This window comes from Apus apus, chromosome 1, assembly GCF_020740795.1.
Source record: "Apus apus isolate bApuApu2 chromosome 1, bApuApu2.pri.cur, whole genome shotgun sequence".
Lineage (NCBI taxonomy): Eukaryota > Metazoa > Chordata > Aves > Apodiformes > Apodidae > Apus > Apus apus.
The window spans coordinates 133,107,569-133,130,647 of record NC_067282.1 but is presented as its reverse complement, the minus strand read 5'-3'; the positions used below and the strand labels follow the sequence as shown (position 1 = coordinate 133,130,647).

Genomic DNA, 23,079 nt, shown 5'->3' with positions numbered 1-23,079 from the left:
CTGGAGCCCCCCACAAAAGAAGGACATGAAGCTATTGGAACAAGTCCAGAGGAGGGGGATGGACACAAACACGGTCTGAGGGCTGGAGCACTTCCACTGTGAAGACAGGCTGAGGATTGGGTTAGGGATCAGTTGAGCAATCTGGACATCCATAAATTGATGGGTCCAGATAGAATGCACCTGCGGGTGCTGAGGGAGCTTGCAGAAGTCATTGCTAGGCCACGCTCCATCATCTTCGGTAAGTCATGGGCAACAGGACAGGTGCCTGAGGACTGGAGGAGAGCAAATGTCACTCCAGTCAAAAGAAGGGCATGAAGGAGGACCCGGGTAACTATAGACCTGTCAGCCTTACATCCATCCCTGGAAAGGCGATGGAACAACTTGTTCTTGGCACTACCTCTAGGCATATGAAGGATGAGGGGGTCATTAAGAGCAGTCAACATGATTCTACCAAAGGTAAGTCATGTTTGACCAACCTTATAGCCTTCTATGAGGAAGTAACTAGGTGGATAGATGATGGTAGAGTGGTAGATGTGGTTTATCTCGATTTCAGTAAAGCATTTGACACTGTTTCCCACAGCATCCTTGTAAATATGCTGATGAAGTATGGGCTTGGTGATCAGGCAGTGAGGTGGATCAAGAACTGGTTGAAAGGAAGAAGTCAGAGAGTTGTGGTCAATGGGACAGAATCTAGTTGGAGGCCTGTGACTAGTGGAGTCCCTCAGGGGTCGGTACTGGGACCAGTACTGTTCAATATTTTCATCAATGACCTGGTTGAGGGAACAGAGTGTGCCCTCAGCAAGTTTGCTGATGACACTAAACTGGGAGGAATGGCTGACACACCAGAAGGCTGTGTTGCCATTCAGGGAGACCTAGACAGGCTGGAGAGAAACTTGATGAAATTCAACAAGGGCAAGTGTGGAGTCTTGCATCTGGGGAAGAGCAACCCCATGCACCAGTACAGGCTGGGGGCTGACCTGCTGGAGAGCAGTGTAGGAGAAAGGGACCTGGGGGTCCTGGTGGACAGGAGGATGACCATGAGCCAGCAATGTGCCCTTGTAGCCAAGAAGGCCAATGGCATCCTGGAGTGCATTAGAAAGGGTGTGGTTAGTAGGTCAAGAGAGGTTCTCCTCCCCCTCTATTCTGCCTTGGTGAGGCTGCATCTGGAATATTGTGTCCAGTTCTGGGCCCCTCTGTTCAAGAAGGACAGGGAACTGCTTGAAAGAGTCCAGAGTAGAGTCACAGAGATGATTAAGGGAGTGGAACATCTCCCTGATGAGGAAAGGCTGAGGGAGCTGGGTCTCTTGAGCTTGGAGGAGACTGAGGGGTGACCTCATCAGTGTTTACAAATATGTAAAGGGTGAGTGTCAGGAGGATGGAGCCAGGCTTTTTTCAGTGATGTCCAGTGATAGGACAAGGGGCAGTGGCTGCAAAATGGAGCATAGGAGGTTCCATGTGAATATCAGGAAGAACTTCTTTCCTGTGAGAGTGACAGAGCACTGGAACAGGCTGCCCAGAGAGGTTGTGGAGTCTCCTTCGCTGGAGACATTCAAGTCTGGACAAGTTCCTGGGTGATGTACTCTAGGTGACCCTGCTCTGGCAGGGGGCTTGGACTAGATGATCTTTCGAGGTCCCTTCCAACCCCTAGGATTCTGTGAAACCTTACTGCAGCCTTTCGATACTTGAAGGGGTCCTAGAAGAAAGATGGGGGCAAGCTTTTCAGCAGAGTGTGTAGTGATAGGGCAAGGGGTAATGGTTTTATACTGAAAGAGAGTAATTTATTTTAGGTAACAAGAATAAATTCCATTGTGAGGGTGGTGAGACACTGGAACAGGTTGCCCAGGTAAGCTGTGGATATTTCTGAATATCACAGCAAGAAAGCACAGAAGACCTGTTGAAAAGGGACTACTGCTACATAGTCTTTGCACAATCAAGATTAGGATTCAAGGATTTCTTTATGGGACTGGTTCTGAGAAAAGACTTAGTGAGAGTTACAGGATACCCCAAAGAGGAGCACACATTCAAATTCACAGTGTTGAAAAGGGGAGGATGGGGAAGAACAAAAGTTTTTGATAGCACTAGTTTGCTTAAGATCTTGAGAGTGCTAACCTGACAGTTCTCTGCAACAGAGCTTATGAGGTTGCTTAAGCAACATCTTCTAAGAAAAGCACCATATTATATAGATAAAACGAAAACTTCTTACCTATGACTTCCATCCAGATCTGATTTGTGAATGAAATTCAGTTTAGCATCTGCCCAATAAAGTTTCTGTTCCTCATAATCCAACGTCAGTCCATTTGGCCAATATATGTCCGTGTTGACTATAACGGAGCGGCTTGAACCATCCATCCCAGCACGTTCTATCTTTGGCACTTCTCCCCAGTCTGTCCAATACATGAACCTACAATTATTTTTAAGAGAAAAGACAAAAATAGAAAGCAATCACATGTAAGTCAACACCTGGAACACTAGATACAACTTTCAGTAAAGGCAAAGGCACCCTCTCTTCTGCAAAGACAGAGTGCGTGGAGCTCTGTCCTCCTGGCTAAGGTACACACGTCCTGTGAAACACAACAAAGTTACTTCACAAAAAGCTGAAGAGAAACAACTTAAGGCAAACCTGCAATACTGTGCCATGCTATAATTCTGTATGTTTGTTTCTTTTTTTGGGTTCAGTGAGAAAGTTGAGGATATCCAGTAGATCATGACAATAACCTTGGAATTCAATATTAAACAGCAAAGATGGATATTACAAGCTATCATAAAAGTACAACAGCCTCTTTAACAGGGGCCAAAGCATTGGACAGAAATGGAAAAAGGTGTGTGGACTTAACAGTGGACACAGCAGTTGCATGTGAGGAAGTGAAGTGGATTTGATGGAAAACTAATTTATGTCCTTTTTTCCCAGAGAAATTCAGACAGGCAGCTATGTCAACATATTTAGAAGCGCAGTTTGCACCCAGTGACCACGCAAAACACTCCTTAAAATCTTTTAAAACTGGGAAAGCAAGTAAGTTTTAATACATGTGAGCATATACTGGCACATGTTTAAACAATCTAGCAAATAGTGGGGGGACGGAAATTACCTAGTTGCATTTAAGACAGAGGTGAAGCAAGGGAAACCTCTTTATTATGGCTGGAGTATAGTGGGGGGTAACAATATTTGTCTTTTTTCGGCAGGTGGTAGAAAATTGATTTACTTTTGTGGGTTGTTACCAGAATGTATAACTAAACAGCAGTAATATATAATATAAACAGACCAGACAAAGTGTGTTCATGGGGCTTTTTCTGTTTTGTTGTTGCAGCTGGGACAGACAAGAAGACTACTGTCCTAAATTGCTTCTCATAACCTCACGAGATCTACCAGCATACCTGCTTGTATTTGTGCTCCATAACCTGGCTCAGTCAAAACAATCCAGATTAGGAAAGATCTGAAGCCTTTAAACTAACCCAGATCATCACACCACCACACTAAGTCACTATGTGGTGCCCACATGTAAAAAGACCTGGCCACCCATCCTTTAAAGAAAAATAAATGTTCAACACATTTAAGAAACATTTACAGATGAAGTTATTTTTGGCAAAGAATTTTTTTATTATTATTATTTTTAAAAGTCAGGAAATTCATGTCATATTTCCCCCCTTAATTCATGTCTACAGCGTGTTTGTTTTAATGCACAGCTCTATCTGTGGACAGAAATGCAGCTGATTAACACATATATTGCCCTATTTGATCCCAAGTGAGTAATTCTTTATGGAGTAATGTGCCCATTTTAAACACAGAGCATAAACATCTGATCCATGGGAGATTTCTGTAGGCATTTACAAGTGCTACAGAGAAACCGGTTTCCCAACAGCAAGAAGAAAAGAAAAAAAAAATAATATTTGCAGATAGGTAGCACAGTAGCAAGTCACCTGGTCAAGTTACATAAGAAGAAGACTATATACCTGTAAAAAAGACAAGTTAAAAAAAAGTCTAGCAGCATTTTGCCAGCAAGCATGTGTGAGAAAGAAGAGAGAAAAATAGAGGTTTATTTAAATTTATTTAAAAAGACTGTTCTTTGCCCTAGCTTAAAACTCCTAGCCTTCCAAATACTTTATCAAGTTTAATAGGTTCCAAGGCTCTGGCCACTTTGCTAGACTTATTTTTCAGGCTGAAACAGCTCATCAGCTGATGTACAGGCTCATCATCTTCCCCATCTCCCTCTTACCTCTCATGCATGCTATTACTCAAGCAAAAACAGGTAAGGGAAGTTTGGTAAAAAAGAAAAGCCTTCCTGGATGGACTTCACAAAACCAGCCCTATTTCACTGGTCAGTGGAGTACACATGAACACAGAGGTGGCTTTAAGATTCCAGTAACATTTCAAATCACCTCCAATGACGTCCACTCAGTTTCTCAAATAGTGTTTTTTCTACTAACACCTGTTTGTTTTCCTCCACCTTGCTTGGAAGCCTGCAAGTTTTGATGTCTCCATTAAAAATCTTTGGAACCAGGCACACTCCAGCCAATGGTATAAAAATCTGTGCTTCACTTGGAAAGCCAGGCTTTTTATCACTGCAAAAGTAATGCAGGTTATATAGCTTGATGACCATTTCTTTGTTAAGTTCTCTTAAGCAACTTCTTGCAGATCATCTTTGTTTGCAGTACAGGGCTTATGTGGCCATGGAAGAAAATGGATTCAAGGAACAGGTCTGGGCTAATATCAGTCATCAGTTTGAGTGCATTCCAGCACACAGCTCCACAAACACTTCCACTTGCACATTGGAAGCTGCCTCAACCAGTATGGGTGCCAACAACAGTAATTTTCTTACTCAGAAAATGTTCTTATGCCCTTTTCTGCAACAGCTGATCTAGTACAGGATATAGGCACTGGTTATAGGAGCTGGAGAGGATGGGAAGAACTTTGTAAAACAGCTGGAAGAAATGCTCCCATCACAAACGTGCTTTAAGTTAACTGCAATTCGTAAGAGGCAAGGGAGACCCGGCTAGCATCCAAGGGAGACTGGGGGGGAAGGACAGATGGTGACAGTTGCAAACTCCCATTACTGCAGAGGTCTTTCTATAGATTTTTCTACAGAGATCTCAGATCCCTCTTTCAGGTAGTATCAAGCATTTCACATATGTGTGCAGATTCCTCCTTTCTGGGAGGCTTTACGGATTCTTGTTTCTTTAAATAATGGTTGGTCAGTATTCCATACTGAGACCATACAGAACAGATGATGTTATGATATACATACTTACTGAGCCAGCCATACAGAAAAGGTAAATATCATTCTCCCTCCTCTCCAAAAATGTTTAATTATTTCCATTAAAGCAAACAAACAAACCAAGAAAACCCACAAACCAAGAAAAAACCCCCAACCAAGCCCATGTAATTGAGTAAAATATTGAGTGAAAAGTAATGTTTTGTGCTAAATTATGGCATTCGGATGCTACCAGAAGTACTACTACTGTTCCATTTGCCTCTCTTTTCACCAAGTTACACCTACAAAATGTAAATCCAGGAATTAAGATTGTAATTCTAGGTCAAAAGAGAATAAAAAATTAAAATAAAAATCTTCAAACCTCTTTCAATTTTAAGGGAAAAACACATATGTATATAGCATGTTTATTGTACAGTGGTACAGGCAAAGAACTGGGCTCCATGCTGGGCAATGTCAAATCCATAAGATGCAGAGTGCAATGTAAAGACATGCTGTAACTGACTTCAGCAAGCCCACTTGGGTCCAGAAACAAGAATGCTTTCACACAGAATCACAGAATAGTCACTATTGGAAAGGCAGTTACAACCAGGACAAGCTGGTAACTAGAGCTCTGGACTTGTCAAGATGCTGTTACTGCCTCCTTGCTGAAGGTCACCCCTCACCAGGGTCAGCAACAGGAACTGTGAGCCCAGACCTTGCCGCTATACTTTACATACCAGCTACTTCATCCAAACTCATCTTTGCAAGGAGTTTGAAACCAGTATGGAGAAGCTGTAGCACAGCAGCACAATCAAATTTTAAAAATGCAAAAGTGAAAAATTTACCCTATGCCCAGAGATTTTTAAACATACATGCCTTACTTTCTTACCTAACAGGAATACCAGACTTAGCAGGAAAAGCTTTTTTTTAAAGTATTGAATCAAACCATATAGACCCAAATCTCTCTTCAACCTAATAAATAATACCACAGCTAGGTAAGACTGATCCCATTAGTCTTCTTTATCTTTTGAAATAATTAACCACTGCATTTAAAAAACAAACAAAAAAAACAACTTTTAATCAAATAACCTTAATATTTTTTACCTCTATTTTTTACCTGATGTATTTTCTCCATACTTCTCAGGCTTTACTAGCAGACTTCGGAAATTATTGTGAGCTTTTATAAAAATCTAAACAAAACCAACAAAGTGTATTTCTATTTATCTACACTTGTAACAATATTATGTACACACATCAAGAAATTATACAGGCCCTCCTCCCCCAGGAATTAAAACATATTTGAAATATAGATAAGAGGAAGGTTCTTAGACATCAGCACTTAGACAGTATTTTGTTTGACTGTGGCCCAGAATGCTGGTTTATCTTATAAGGTTTTCTCATCTATAAAATTATGAAACTAAGGAAGAGATTTGATGTTTTCCTTTGCATTTTTAGATTCAGAATTTTAGAATTTTTGCATCTTGGGTACGTAAGGTGAACTCAGGCAATAAAAGTTCTTCTTAAAATACATCAGAAATCACTATGCATCATACAGCTGTAACTTCACAGTTTTGATTTGGAAAAAAAAAAAAACAAACCACAAACAAAGCCCCCTCGCCCCCCCCAAAAAAATTTAAAAAGACCCTAACAAAAAAACCCTCAAAAACCCCCACAAAAACAAAAACCACAAAAAAACCCAAACAATAAACAAAACACAAAACAAAAATAACCTCCAGACCACGAAAAAAGAGGAAACCATATTTCTCACAGTTCCATTCTGTACAATGAACAAATGTAATAAATAACAGAGCTTCTTCTCTAAAAAGCTCGCAAAGTCTAGGCAAGCTGTCCCACATACATAGAAAAAAGCTTGCAGAGTACAAATGCCAAGATTAATTGCTATAATTTAGCAGTGATTTCCCACAGAACACACAGAGGGAGAGAAATTAATCGCCAGCACCCATCAGCTTTACAACTTTCTGATCTGCACTGCTCCCCAGCACTGCTGCAGATCCTTTCAGCCCTACTGTCCGGCACAAAACCAGGCTCCTGCCAGCAGTGTCATTAAAACAGCAACCCCCATCGAGATGCATGCAATTGTTTCACTCATTGAACAGAGATACCCCACACGACACTTGGCTGATTTTAAGGCAGTTAATTGGGACACCTTACAGGGCAGGCAAACGTTTACCTTCCTGAACGTTATTCAGTGGGAAGAGCAGCTGCTTAATTGGGACAGCCAATTACTGGGTGAGGCCCTTCACAGTGAATGCTCCAACTTTGCAATTACGCTCGTTTCAGCCCCTAAGAACCTCTGAGCTCTACAGGGACCCAAACAGCTGCCAAACTTCAGAGCCTGCAAAGGTTTCAGAAGTGCAGCAACCCCTGTGGAGCTCATCAGCTCTGCAGAGGTCCTTGCGAAGTGCAGGCTGCTCCAGCACTAGCAGGACTGGCACTCATCTAATGAAGAAATAAAGTTAAATGATAGGAGCCAGAGTAGTTCAGGAAAATTGCACAAAGTATGTGTTTGGCTATCAAAAATAGCTGTTGACTTCAGAAGAAATGTTTGCGGCCCTTCAGGAGTTTAAGACATTCAAATTAAGCAACCCTTCAAGTATCCTTAACAGAAACTCCTTGAGGCAGGTTCACAGGCAGAGGAAACTGCAATCCAGAAGGACACAGTATCGAATGAAACAAAAACGGATTTTCAAATAAGGGAACTAAAAGTACCACAGGAAAGCTTTAGTAGGAAGTTTCTCAACTGATTGCAAAATACAGGAAATATTTTCAGTCCTCCAAAAGAAACAAAAAATGCTCACAGCAAATTAAAGATGGAATTTCCACTTCAGAGCTGGCTTTAGTATACTATTCAAACCTTATCTAGCAGTACAAAGGAAATTATCACCAGACCTTCCTTTTTCTTGGAATTAATTTCTAAATTTAATTTCTGCCTCCTTTGTAAGAGAGAAGAAAAAAATATCCCTTTGGGATACAATCAAGATAAACGTGAGAAAATACATTCTTAGCTAGCTCAGTACTGTTCTCTTTTGCAACCGTTTGTCTGAGTAAGTGTGGACATTAGTTTAATGTCATTTTCAGAGTTGCTCTACAATAATTTCTTATGTTAACGTTAAATGCACTCAACACCATTTCTGTGCAAGTTAACTCACCACAGGCAGCTTTTCAGTTGCCTCTACAATATCACTCTTGCACATGCTAAGAGCAGCTACGTGGGGAATGGGTGTAAAGTAAGTAGCAAATTATGAACATCCTAACACTCTGAATTTCCAGCCTTAAAACTTACTGGTTTTAGAAGCCAACAGGCTCCCAACAAAGCTGCAGTTTCTCATTTCAGCTAAGCATGGCTGGCTCAGAGCCATGTGTTGTTAGCATTGGACAAAACCAAAAGATTTTTTTGCTGAAAACCAAGCCTTTTTCATTCTCCTCTCCTCAAAAGCATCAGCATGCCTAGCAAACGACTGAACAACCCTGATGTCCTCAACGTGCTTGACAAGCAAGAACTACTGGGCCAAGCTGCACCTTTTTAACTCCTGTTACCCACCCCCTGCATTCTGATGAAGGCGGGAGGGCTGGCAGAACTCCACAGGTGCTTTCGCCTCAACTATTCCATTTCACAGCCCAGATTACTAGTGCTCAGACCACTAAAACTAGAGATGAGTCTGTCCAGTGACTTTAACACAATGACCTGCAAGAGAGACATCTCTGTTTCTGCCACCACTGGTAAAAAAGCAGTAAAGTTGCACAGAAACAGAGGTCAGTAATGATGAACCACTGCAGCCTCCACAGCCAATCTGCCAGGAATGCTAAAAGACTCAACTGACAAGATGGAGAAATCAATGTGCAAAAATTCCACATCTGTATATGTCTACCATACACAAGAAAAAGGTCTACTGGAACACATTTTTTTAAGGCCTACTAATATTTTCCCAGTATATCTACATTGGTTTTCTCAACAGGAAGAAGCTATCCTGTTGGTGGTACTTTTATGCAAATAACTGCATTTATGCTAGGACATCAGGCAGTATACTAATTAGGCAAAGACCCACCTGTAACTGGTAAAGCAATATGAGGATTTCCACTTTAGAGTTGGCTTTAGTATCCTATTCAGACCTTATCTAGCAGGAGAAAGGAAATTATCACCAGACCTTCCCTTTTCTTTGAATTAATTTCTAAAATAAGGAATAAATGTGAACACTCCAGTTGTAGAGAGAAGAAAACCTGTGATTAATCTGATGCTTTGTTTCTAGCTCAGTATCAAAAACACAGGCTAAAACTAGAACGAGATTTTGGAGATGGTTTTCACAAGCCCTGAAAAGAATACCTGAGCAAAACCAATAAAAGTCATTCATTAGAAATCAATATGGATGTACAAACTTATGAGATATTCTGATTTCATAAACAGAAAGAAACAACTCAGTATGCAAAGGTATCTCTCAGCCATCATGCCATCTGCTTTCAGGTATTCTAGTGTAAAGAATACACTGGGCAATCTGACAAGAAAAACACAGATTACAATATTTTTCACTTTCACCCAGACATTCTTGAAGGCCATGGGACATAAGATTTGACTTAGCTGTCAAACATGTGCTGAGGCACTGCAGAGTCACATGCATATGGTTGTCCCTTCAGTCACAGATCCCAAGGAAAGAGAAAGACGTTCATTAAAAAATAAGCAGCAGCTATTTTTGCTGAATGCTTGCAAAGGCAGAATTTCAATTGTTTGAGCAGGTGGAAAGGTCTCTTGCTCCTTGAACTTGTTAATTAACCTTTCCTATCTCCAGACACAAAAGGTCTAACAACATGCCATTTTCTGGTTTCTCCTAGTGCAAGCAGGAAATAAAGCCTGTCAGAACTTCGTAGCATTTAAAAACAGTATTTGGAACAACAATTTTCACAGTTTAAGTCAAATAAGTATAGAAAAAAACAACACCCATTTCAAACAGCTCTTTGAGATCCTACTAAAAGGTGCAGAGCTACACACCTGTGATCTGAAAAAAATGCTGAAAGCAAGCATAAAAGAACATTTAGCTAGATTAAAATAACAACTGGTAGAGAGCAGTGGAGAGAATGGGGGGGGGATCACTGTTCACCATCTTTCCTATATAAAAGTTTTTGTACAATGAAAAATAATCTGTTTCATTATACCAGCTTGCACTAAAAATACAAACACTTGCACTGCAAAAATTTAGTTTGTAAATTATAATTTAGAATTCACCAATTTCAAAGAGCCTTGGGCTGAAACTAGACAAGTCAGCTGCTACCGTTAATTTTTCACTTCCTGCTTTGACACACAAGGATCTTTTTAATACAGTCATAATCAAACTCTCTTATCTTTCAATAAAAAAAACTGGGAGAATTCTTCTCCTTACCTTCCTATATACATCTTGAATACAGGAAGCTGAGAAAAATTTTTCCCTATATTTGAATCTCAAGTTGAAGCCCTAGGAACACATCCACCTCTCCATGGCAGGAAGGTACAGTCATACTTCCCAATCATGTCATCCAGTGCATGAGGACAAGTGGGAAAAATTTGCAATTTGGAATTCTGGGCTGTTTCTTACCATAAAAAATCTAGCCATCCCTCTATATGTCACTGTGCAAAACTTGTGGTTATGAGCTGCACAGAGGGTACTACACAGATACATCAACTACACTCACATTAAACAGAATTTGCTGATATAATTATCCTGACAATCCTTAATGCAGATGCCGCTCAGAACAATACAAGTTTTTATACAGGACCTCTGCTCACTTAACTTTCTTTACCTGTTCTACTGGGTCAAGTTGGGGCCCAATGAATTCCTCAAAACAGCTCACCATACTAACAGGTGGGTATCTGTGCTAAAGCAGAAGACAGGATAGAAACAAGAAAAAAAGGGATTAAATTAGCTGAAAAAAAAAAATATCAGGGAGATGTCCTGTCTTCCATCAGCTGAAACTGGGGAACAGCATGTTCAGTATCAGGAGATTCTTCTGCAATTTTTCTACAGCGAGATTTTTATTATTTTTTTTTAAATCATTTTTTTAAGTCTTTCATCATTAAAATATCCCCTCTCTCAATACACTGTTACCAACTGGATCATTTTTATGTTCTTGATTCCTGACTCCTCCAAAGAACCCGAACAAACTTTAATGCTCTACCAACCCAATCTGGTTCTTATTCTTCATGTCACATTTCCAACACTCTTCTAATTATTTTCTCATAGTTTCCATTCAATTGTTTGGTATGTAGATCAGGCTTACTTTTACGTAACCATAATTCCTTAGGCTTTTTTGGTTTTTTATTAAGTGAATTCATAATGTCATTTAGGACTTGAGTACCCTTTCAGCGCAGCTCCTGTCCTTGTGATTTGTTTATCAGTTTGTTGATATGGAAACCAACCTGATGCCCTCAGTAAGGAGCACACAGGCAAGCAATTTATTCATTTCAACTTTTCTGAAATGGCTTTATTTGCCTTGACTGTTTGGGCTTTTTTTCTTCTATACTTTGATCATCCACTAGACTCAGGAAATCGCTTACTCTCCAGTAAGAAAGCAGTATGCAGAAATTAGTCTTCTCATACTACAAAATTACAAAAAATAAGACCTTATTTTTAACCTGTCAAAAGCTACATGATGTTCACTACAAAGTAAATAAAAAAAAGAAAAAAAAGGGGGGAAGAAAAGAAGGTAAAAAGAGTAGATATAAAGAAGGAACACTGTAAAAATTGCATAAGGAGACAAGCTACATTACACTGGAGATTTGTATCTCTCTAATTCTGGAGATACAAATCCAGGTGGGCTTGCCTTTCACTAAGAAGAAATGTTTTCACAGAGCATTTAGGCCCATTAAATGCAATCTGAGTACTGGTCAAAGGCTTCACACTCATATGAAACAAATACACCTTGATTTTTTTTATTGTGGCAGAATTCAGAAGAATGCAACACTAGAGGGTATTAAGCAGCAAGAAACCACACATAACAAAATCTGTCCAAAGGTTTTCCTATAGAAGATAACAGCTACTTTGGAGTATTTTAATAAAATAGTGAAATAATTCTCTGCACTTAACTTGCAAAACTGGCTGTCACGGCAAACAAAACACTAAACACATAAATTATATGCTAATACATATAAAACAAGCATAAGAAAAAACTTCAAAAACCAATAGACATATTTTATATATCTGAAAACATTGTGAATTTACAATCCAGTACTTTATAGACTCACTGTTAGGTATGAGAGATCCTTCTAGCATTAAACTATGTTAATATTAGAAACCTGGCAGTCTCTTTTATCTAGCCATAAACTGCTCCTCAATTTTCCTTGTAGGAATAGAAAATGGCATTTTAAACAGGTGATTTAATCTGATATAGTATCTGCTACTTTGGTTTCACTGCCTACATTTCATCTGCTAATCTGCAGGAAAAAAAAATGCCACAAACAAAATAGAATTTGGGAACATTAAACTTGAGCACAGCAAAAAGCCACATGCACAGGTGGGGCAATTTCATGCTGTCTTGAACCAGTGGGAGAAATCTGCTTATTTATAAGTGTCTCTTATTTTACTATTTCCCTACTCTGTACTTTAAGACCTTTAAAGAATGAAAAATAAACATAAACATCTCCAGGGGGGAGATTTCCACAACCTTACTACCCTCATGATGAAGAATTTCTTCCTGATGTCTAACCTAAATCTCCCCTATTTCAGTTCAGAACCATTACCCCTATCACTACCCCCTCTGGTGAAAAGCCCCTCCCCAGCTTTCCTGTAGGCCCCCTTCAGGTACTGGAAGGCTGCCATAAGGTCTCCCTAGAGCACTATCTTCTCCAAGCTGAATAGCCCCCAACTCTCTCGGCCTGTTTTCACAGGGGAAGTGCTCCAGCCCTTGGATCATCTTGGTGGTCCTTCTCTGGACCCTGTCCAACAGCTCCATGTCTTTCCTGTGCTGAGGGCTCCACAGCTGTACACAGTACTCCAGGTGCAGCCTCACCAGAGCAGAGGGACAGAATCACCTCCCTGGCCCTGCTGGGATGCAGCCCAGGATGCAGTTGCTCTCTGGGCTCCAGCACACACTGGTGGCTCATGTCAAGCTTCTCATCTGCTACCACCCCCAAGTACTTTTCCTTGGGACTGCTCTCCAGCCATTCTTCCCCCAGCCTGTATTTGTGCCTGGGGTTGTGCCAACCCAGGTGCAGGACCTTGCACTTGGCCTTGTTGAACTTCATGGGGTATGCACAGGCCCACCTCTCCAGCCTGTCAAGATCCCTCTGGATGGCATCCCTTCCCTACTGGGTGTCAATCACACCACACAGCTTGGTACCATCAGCAAACTTGCTGAGGATACACTCTATCTCACTGGCCATGTCTCCAACAAAGATGTTAAAAACTGCACTGGTCCCAATACTGACTCCTGAAGTATGCCACTCATCACTTGCCTCCACTTGGACACTGAACCATTGACCACAACTGGTGCAGCCATCCAGCCAATTACTTATCCACCAAGTTGTCCCTCTGACAAATCCAAGTCTTATCAGTTTGGAGACAAGGATGTTGTGTGGGACAGTGTCGAATGCCTTGCACAAATTCAGGTAGATGACAGCAGTTGCTCTGCCACCATCCACCATCTCTGTAGCCTTGTCATTAAGGGTCATCAAATTGGTCAGGCATGATTTGCCCTTAGTGAAGCCATGTTGACTATCACTAATCACCTCCTTATTTTCCATGTCCCTCAGCAGATTTTCAAGGAGGATCTGTTCCATGATCAGATCTGTTTTAGTGATCTGATCATGTTTTAGTGATTGGTATAATACTATTCCTCTCCACTATTACTTAACTAGAACTTCAGTTAAAAGTTTCTCAAGTTGACTGAACACTGCACCCGTTTGCCACGAACCCAAGTCTGCCAAGCAACTGTGTATCACTCGAATACACTTGGAAGCAGGACAGCATTAGCATCTTTTTTTAAGAGGATGAAGCACTTCTACTCCAAAACTCTTCCAAGAGCCACAATTACATCTTAAGGGTGAAAAAGACTGGGCCTGAAAGACAGCTTCTTTGAGAGGGGCAGCACTGAGCATGACTTGCATCCAAGCCATGTATAATTTACAGGTTTCACTGTAAATGATTTCTGTCTTAAGGCTAAGTACGATTAATTCATCTGGCTTCTAGGTTTTCCTTTAAGTTTACATTTTTCATGGAAATGCAGTAACATGCTCATACAACCCAACCCCTCAAAGTTCTGCATCAGCCAGCACTCGTAACAAAATGTAAGAAAGTAAAACCCCAGATTATGTATGCTTACATATGGATATTCTTTTCTCCAAGAGCTGAGTTTATATACATCAGGGATGCACTCAAATCTCAAGTGAATTTCTGAAAACTGACTGCATATACTGCCAGAAAATTGTATTTTGGCTCTAAATATAATTTATTCCTCTCATATTAGGTCCAAATTAGCCTGTCCATCCTGTGGTCTGCTTCAGATAACAATACCTTCTTTTGTTATAGGTCACAAACAGTAATCCCTTCATGCTTGTCATCCAATTTTACTTTTATTTCCTTTATTGACTCCTCCCTGAACTGAATTTAATTGTAATAAAATGGATCACCAGTTCTCTAACTGACAATTAAAAAAAATAGTTTGGGATTACCACTGAGGAAAAAATTGTTTGGAAAATAACTATATGAAGAAATTAAAATAAGAGGATAGAGTAGTTCTAGTAATGCACAGAAGTGGTGGCAACAGTAAGACTTTCCCCTACATGTGTAAGAAATACAGGCAGTGAATTTATTCAACAGAGTCTCAGTTCTTCCTAACCTTGCTCTTACGGTGTTTTGTGGACTGCCAGAATAGGCTGGTTGTGCACACTAATAATGGAGAGGTGGCAGAGGACACAGACAGACCAGGGAAGAGTGTCATTCAATTACACCTGACACTGACAGCTTGACAGAACCGGCCAACTGCACAAAAGGAATAGCTAGACCAGAAGGGCATTACGCTGTTAATGGAAATAAATGCATATTTACCGTAAGTAAAACCCCAAGAAAATAAGCACTGCAGGTTTTTTCAAAGCACAGGGAAAGAAAATGAACTTATCAACAGCAGCAGGGCTAGACTTAGCTGCTGAAAGCTTCTTCTAACCAGTTCCCTTCCTACATCAGTAACAATGCTGATCCATAGGTCATAACTCATTATTGGAAGAAAGGGGGTGAGGGACTTGGGATATTATTTCCTCCTTGAGTCTAATTGTCTCGTGTCTTCAGGATCATCTGAATGAGCTGACATAACTACTTGAGAAAGGGCTTTTCCAGGCCAGGAAGAATTCATTCTATAAATCAGTCTTTTTCTAGGATGGGAACTTGAGCCATATTGAATACCATGCTTTGTACTCAAGGAAGCAAAGAAGCTGAAGTTCCAAGTAATACATAAAATTACAGGGTTCTACATATTGATGGCTTTATTATTGCCTTAAGATTTTCAGTATGAAAATCTTCTTTACTCAGAGCCCTTCTGTGCTCTTCCATATTGGTCTGCAATGCCTAGTAGAAGATTTTCTGAATTTGCTTTGGAAACGAATGCTGTAACAACCATGAGCACTACCGAAAAAAAAAAAAAAGAAAAAGAGTACAAGGGTTCAATTTGCTTCATAGATAAAACAATTGTTTGAATGGAGATGAAATACAAAGACACTTGCCTTTAACACAGTTTTTATCAGAAACAGTGTTTTAATGACTGCGAAAGTCTAAATATAGGCAAGTCAGTCTCATTTTACTGAATCAAGCTTAATGTCCATTAAGGAGCCTCCAGTGAGGGAATTTCTACAAAGCTCTAGTTTCTTGAACTGGAATAGAAGAGCAAGAAGACCCTTTTGCTCAGAATTTTACAGCACATGAAGAAATTATCCAATAAACTCACATTGATGACGTTCCATTTTAGGAGGCATTTTGGTTTTTAAACTTGATTGTTAAGCTAGTCACTTTTCAAAACAAGGATGTACATTCTTGCCTCTTCCCTTTTTATGGTCTCTAGAAGCAACTGCAGTCACCAAGTTTGGCCCTAAAAGAAATCATTATTATTTCTAAAAAATCAGAGAGTCCTCTGAGGGAAAGCAGCATTAATCATATAGTCCAATTTTAGAACCTCAAAGGCTGAGCTTGCCAGTTAGGCTCCTCAAACAAGGGAGGTGGAGAGAAGCAGTGTCCTGCAGAGGTTACAGCACTGCTCTCATGCCAAGGAGAAAGCTGCCCTTCTCCAGTGGCTGTAAAGGGAGTTGAGCTGGCCAGCACAACTTGGGCAGTTGGGTACATAAGTATGGCATGGGAGCAGTTCCCTTTAAAGGTTGTGTTCTGATTAACTTACACAGAGAAAGGCACAAACTCTTTTTTTGGGTCCAAGATAAGAATAAAAAAAAATGCTTGCTCAGCTTGGCAAGAACTCAGCTTTCACTTAAAGCCTAACAAGAGAGGTTACTATGGATTTATTTGTTCTTTTCAGAGTCACTGATCCAAACTGATATCAATGAGGCAGTTAGATCTGGGATTAAACAAAGGTACCAACTTTTGCTATTTAAGCAGAGACATCATCTCTTCCTCTGTAGGTAGTTCCTCCTAAAGACATATGAAACTTCTGTCAAAGCAGAGACTGGGGTTTTTTTTCAGCACAAAGAGCAAGCAAGCTTTCTTCTGGATAATTTAAATAACTACACACACTGTTACTAAAAATACCCCAAAATAGTATCAGAGATTTATGTGCCGCTTCTTTTGTTGTGTATCCCCTGCAATGAACTGGCACCTGCCTGGGTCCTCTCCATTAGCCATACTTCTAGGACAAGACAAAACCACTTCAAGTGTGGCTAACAGGCAAAATTTCTTAAAAAAAAAAAAGTAACCATAACAATGCAAGTTTCTCTGTGAACACTGGAATTCAGAAAACTTGGTCTTCTAGAGAGAGGCATGTCACAGATTCCTTGATGTGTAACAAAATCAAGAGGCACTGAATGCAGCATGTCCTGTGGCCACAGCATTTGGAGCTGTCCCTTCCATGTGGGTGCTCTGTTACAGACCTGCATGATGCCATCAGGCTCTCACCAGGAGGTGAAGCTGGGGCCTGAATTGACTGAAATTGAACAACAAATTACAAAGATCAAATTGGACCTTCCTTTCCGACTTAAGCTTGGATACCTACAGTATTCATACACACATACTATATATGAGCTACAAATGGTGCTTGTCCCTATTTTTAGGCTGCTGTCAGCTCCAGATCCATCAATTATTTCTGTACGTGCACTCATTGCTAGCTTAACATAACCCAACCTCATAAGCTCAGAGTAAAGAGCTGTGAACAGTGCTCTTTTCAGCTACACAAACCTCAGATGAATAAACCTGTAACCTCAGAGGAGCTAATTAAGAGCACAACAAAATTCTGCAGCAACCTCTATCCTTATCAATTGCACATGTGACCCAAGGTCAGGAGATGAAATTGCGACCCATTACCAACTCTCCCACACTTGTAACACATTTTGGCTTTTAATCACATTGGCAGAGGTAGCAAGAGACACCAGACATCCATGGCATGAAATATGTAGAAAGCTAGACAGCTAACAGAGCTGTTGGTAAAGCTTCTTATACAGAGAAACATTAGCTCTTGTAGTACCACTGAAGATAGTGGCTTGCTGCTCATTTGGTTAAACCCTCCACCAGAAGCACTGAGCTGTGTGTATTTAAGCCAAACTTTTCAGAGAAAACAGCCATTGGTTTGCAACACGAGCTGTCACTAGTTACATTGCCCCACCAAAATAGTAGTCAATCCCCACAAGATTAAGCAGATCAAATGTGGTTAACAGCCATCTTGATGAGACTGAAGCGGTAGATGAGACCCAAAAAACTATTTACTTTGGCAGTGTAGTAGTGCTGCTACTTCTTTTCAATCCTCTTAATCCCACCTGTAGAAGCAAGAATGCATCCTGTGCTCGAAGCTGATGGGGCAAGAATATCTACCAAATTATAACAATGGTTTGTTAAGCAACTGTGTATGTTTCCTCTTTGGCATCTGCTCATATGTTATAAAGACAATATGACTTTATAAAGCAAGCTGCTTAGCATTCAGAAAAAAGATTAACAAATCACAGGGTGAATTAAAAGGTTGCTGGTTGCAATTTAATCACATTCCTTTTGTCAAGTAATAAGGAAAAAATATTTTGCATTTTGAAGTGTGGACTTGGATATGTCACCATGAAAATCAGACCTTTAAGAGTGGTGAGACAGAACCTGAAAAGTCTTAAAATTTGTAATAATCATAGAGAAGAAACACTAGTGAGCAAAAAATAGTAAGCTGATAGCTTAGTAGTTCTTAAAAAAACAAAGATTGCCTCTGAAAACAGTTAACAGATAACTAGCATTTCTGTATCATAACCAGGATCTATAACCAAGGCTATACAGGTGAACTAGCACAGAAAGCTAAAACTGCTGATAAGGGGAAGAGACATCTCTCCTCATCTGCTCTATCTTCTGGGGGGGGGGGAAGGGAGGAGGAAAGCAGCATTTTTTTTTTCCCTTCCTCTAGATCCAGACAAGCCTTACTTCCAGCTTCGATGTAGGCTATACCCAGTGTAGCACAAATCATAGTGCCTGGATAAAGAATAGCTGAGAACAGAATAAGAACTGGAGATGTGGAAAGGACAGTATTGTTTCTTTTCACAAAAAGTGTTTCTTTGTCATCTAAGTCTTGCCACAATCAATTAAACAAAATCAAGCTTAGAAGTTATCAGTGAAGTGGAATAACACTTGATGGTACCATTTGAAATAAAAATATCTACCTGGAGAGAAACACCTCAGAACACTGAGAGAATCACAACACTACCACAGCTGAAAATCCTCAACTATTTTACCATTATACAGTTAGCTACTACAGGATGACTGCAATAGAGCTGGAAGCTCAAGACTCCAAACATGTGAACAAGGATGACTGCCTGATGAAAAGTTGTCAAAACAAATGTTTCCACAAAACACTTCTATTTTGATGAATCAGTATTTGCTAAAAAAAATTAACTCTCAGATAATTCCAAACCAACTTCAATTAACTCAGAACCCTTTAACTAAAGCATTAGCTCTTACTTCACCATTTGATTTAGTTTATATAATTCAACTCCTCAAATAAGAAGGCAGATCAGTACCTCTGTTTATTTATAAACAGATAACTGGCACATTAACTTTATGTTTCTTGCATTGGGGAATGCAGGAACTGAAAGGAGTGCTTTTATAACAAGTTTTCCTTGACTCTGTCTCAGCATCCTCCAAAGAGTTCCTGAAAGTGTTTGTACTTATTCTAGATTTTTAAACAAATTTTTGCTTTTCTCTTTTAATTTATCTGAATTGTTTGACAAGCAGTGCTGTTATACTGGACATGCAACAGCACTTCATATGGTGCTTCATATGTTTTAAAACACAGTCACAAAAAGCTGGCAGAGTGTTGGCTGAGGCCTACAACATTTGGGCAGACAGAATTTCAGTACCTCTTCCAGCAGGCATCTGGAGTAGGAGGAGGGAAGAGGAAAAACAGAGAACTGTGCTGTGCTCACAAAGCAGCTAAATAACACCCAGTGTCTTGAAAAAGAATAGTGATTTGCCTAAGATTTATCACCAAAACAAGACCAAAAAAACCCCAAGACCACAGCACACTATACAAAGAAGAATCAGAAACCAAATCCTCAGTCACCTATCCCTTGAAAAATGTTGCAGTAAAAAGCATATTTGCTCAGTGATACACAAACCATTCATTTCGCCCACCTACAGAAACCCTTCCTTTGAAAAATCACCTACTTAACTATGCAACTTCAAATTAAATAGCATCTGACTCTCAGCTAAAACATCCAGTTTTCTTGACTCCCTGCTATCACCATTCTCCAGGCTACAGTTAGACCTTAGCTATACTGAAAACTCAGCTCATGCCCTTACAGGTGACAAACCATCAATTAAACACTCCCCTAAGCAATTGCCTATTTTAGGCTTTATGCAGTGTTGTGATTTTTAAACCACCCTCTATGCACTTAAAGACAGAGCAAAAATATTACCCTTATAAACAAGGCCACACATACTCCACAACAACCACCTTTATGTTCTGCAACATCGATAGCCTTCTGCAGAGTAAGCATCTTCTCACCATGCAGCTCTCACCATGGTCTAACTTTGGAAAACATCCACAACTATGTAACACAACCCAGCCATATGACCTGTGGCACTGTCATACCACCACAGACCCCATGCGACCTGCCACCGCTTCCTCAGCTGGAGTGCCTGCGGAGTTTACTTCGCTTGAGGAGGTGACAAGACGACAGCACCAGCCACTTGACCTGAGCCTGTGGACACAAGCATTTAGAACAGGCTTCCTCCAGCCTACACAGACCAGATCTGGCCATCGCCTATGTGAAGCTATGCAGTGAGTTCCACATCGCTACAAAGAGTAGCAGTTCTGTGCCACAGGCGCACACACGACCTCTACTCCTCAACTGACAACCAAGTGCACAAGACAACAGATGCCTCCAAGTGGACTTTGGTTCCAGCCTAGCAGCTACCATTTCCATGTGTTGGTGTACAGGTTATTATTATTATTCCGCCAATCACACAGTATTCTACTTGGCTGTTTCTATGCAAAAATAAGCTAATCATTAACATAACATCTACCTAAGTCTCTTATATATTCCAGTACATTACCTTTACTCCACTCAGTCACCTTGGAAATCACCACAGACTAGGGAAAAAAATTTTATAACTGAATACACACAGTGTTACTATTAAAATGGCAGTTCAATTGAATGGTATTTTTCTTCTGACAGCGACAAGAGTTTGTGGGATCACTCAGCTTACTACTGCTGACACGTTTTGCCCACTCTTGTGCTTCTGAAGAGACACAAAGAAAAATAAAAGAACTGCTTCTCTAAACAAATGCATCCAGTGTGCTTGGAAACATGTCAAAAGTGACACAAACACAACAGTACAATGCAGATTAAAGGCTGAAAAAGCAGAGGAACTCTTAACAAAGTGACTGGCAAAACACAAAAGTTTGCCTCTTTTTTTTTTGATACATGAAACCAACTCTGCTTCTGATAACGAGAATAGTAGTAGAACATCTTGTTTCCAAAGAAGTGGTAGAAAGGAGAAAAATGGAGCCTGGTGTTTACATGGTTGTTTTGTGGAAGACATTTTATCAAGCCATGCTGTCCTCACTACCAGTCATTTTTATTTAAGTTAGAACTTCCTATCATTACACTCCACTGTCATACCTCCCCACTTCAACAGTTAATATAGTGCTAGATAAAAACTTAAAATTGTCAAATCTTTGAAAAAGAGACCAAGACTAAAATTAAATTGAATTCTGAAAGAACACATAGAAGTCTTCCACTATTAAACTTCGGTTACCCTTGCTGAAGAGCAACTCTATGCCCCAAACCAGAATGCTGCCTTTGCCCACTACTGTCTCTGAATTCACCAGCTCACCACAGAGATTTTAAGGTTTTGAGAAGAACTTCAAGCACTTTAAATCATAAAAAGGGTAATAAATCTATCCATGAAAAAGATCTCAAATAAATAAGACATTCAAGCTCTGAAACAAAATTGGGCATGGCCATTCTTGTCAACAGTTCCTATTGCTGAAACAAGTGTTGTAATCAAATTAACTATATAATAGGGCATGAGAATTGCATAACTCAGCCCACAAATGTCTAGGTGGAGATTGCACCAGGCCATAAATTACCACTTCATTATCTTACATTATTTCTACTCATGCATAGAAACACAAATACCTTAAAACAGTAGTCTTCAGTTACACAAAATAGGATAATTCTGAGTGAAATAAAACAATGTAAGGTGAAAAACTTCTCTGTACATAGTTTGCCTACAACCTGTTAGCTGAATTCCTGGGTACAACAATTGTTTGTATCATGTTATGATTTTAGAGCTTTTTCTTTTTAAGGACTGACAATTCTACCATTAGCCACGCAAAGAAAACACCTCACTATCCCTGTGGAGATTAACACACAGCTCTTGACAGTACTGAGAAAATAGAAGCCAGAACTTAGTGACTTCATAATTCCAGAGGGACAGGCTGAAATGAGAAAAATCAGTCATGTAACATCTTCAAAGACAGTCATAAAAAGGCTAACTGTTCCCATAGATTTTTCTTATTGTTTCTAAAAAAGGAGCCATAAATTTTCCATCAGAAAAACATTAGTCAAGCACTCACTGAACATATGTTTGACAAGCTCTGGGTTACATTCATGTGAACTTCTTGACCATGGTCACACCAAAGGGAACTTACCTAGAAGCAACAAGGAATGATGAAAATGGCAAGTTTCATCATTCATGAGAACGACGTATTTGCCAAGATTATTTACATGCAAGAGAAAAAGGTAGGCATTATTCTCACTAAAAATAACAAAAATTATATCAAGCATAGGAATTAACCTAATACTTGTTCTCAATACCTAGTTTGAACATTTTTCAAATTCTCAGCAAAACTCCGTTTTATGAAGCAGATTTGGCATACACTTACAGAGGGGAGAGCAGTCATTCCCCCCTCACATTGCTTTAAGTTTAATTTTTGCTTTTCCTTATTTAATAGAAAAAAATACATAGATTATGTTTACTCTTATCCTTTGCCATCTCAAAGGAAAACATTTTAAGTTAATATTCAGCAATTCCTAAAAATAAGTTTTATGTAACATCTAGGTCCTGCACTAAAAAAAAACAATGATGTAAGTCTGGACACTGGAATGCTAAGAACTCTCTTTGTACAAAACCACTGTTCTCTACCTAAACAGCATACTCAACACTACTATGGCAGAAATAACTATTAATGCCGTGATTTTATCTGTCCAAGCTTCACAGTCTGCCAAAAC

The 23,079-nt window shown here is 39.8% G+C and overlaps 1 protein-coding gene across 2 annotated transcripts in view; it reads right to left on the bottom strand.

Annotated features, from left to right (window-relative positions):
- LRP6 (LDL receptor related protein 6) overlaps window positions 1-23,079 on the bottom strand; it is a 129,670-nt gene that overhangs the window by 79,248 nt on the left and 27,343 nt on the right. For both annotated transcript variants that reach the window (XM_051625959.1, XM_051625968.1), the window contains exon 3: window positions 2,204-2,401. In XM_051625959.1, coding sequence (XP_051481919.1) covers window positions 2,204-2,401 — 198 coding nt within the window. The remainder of the gene's footprint in view (window positions 1-2,203; window positions 2,402-23,079) is intronic.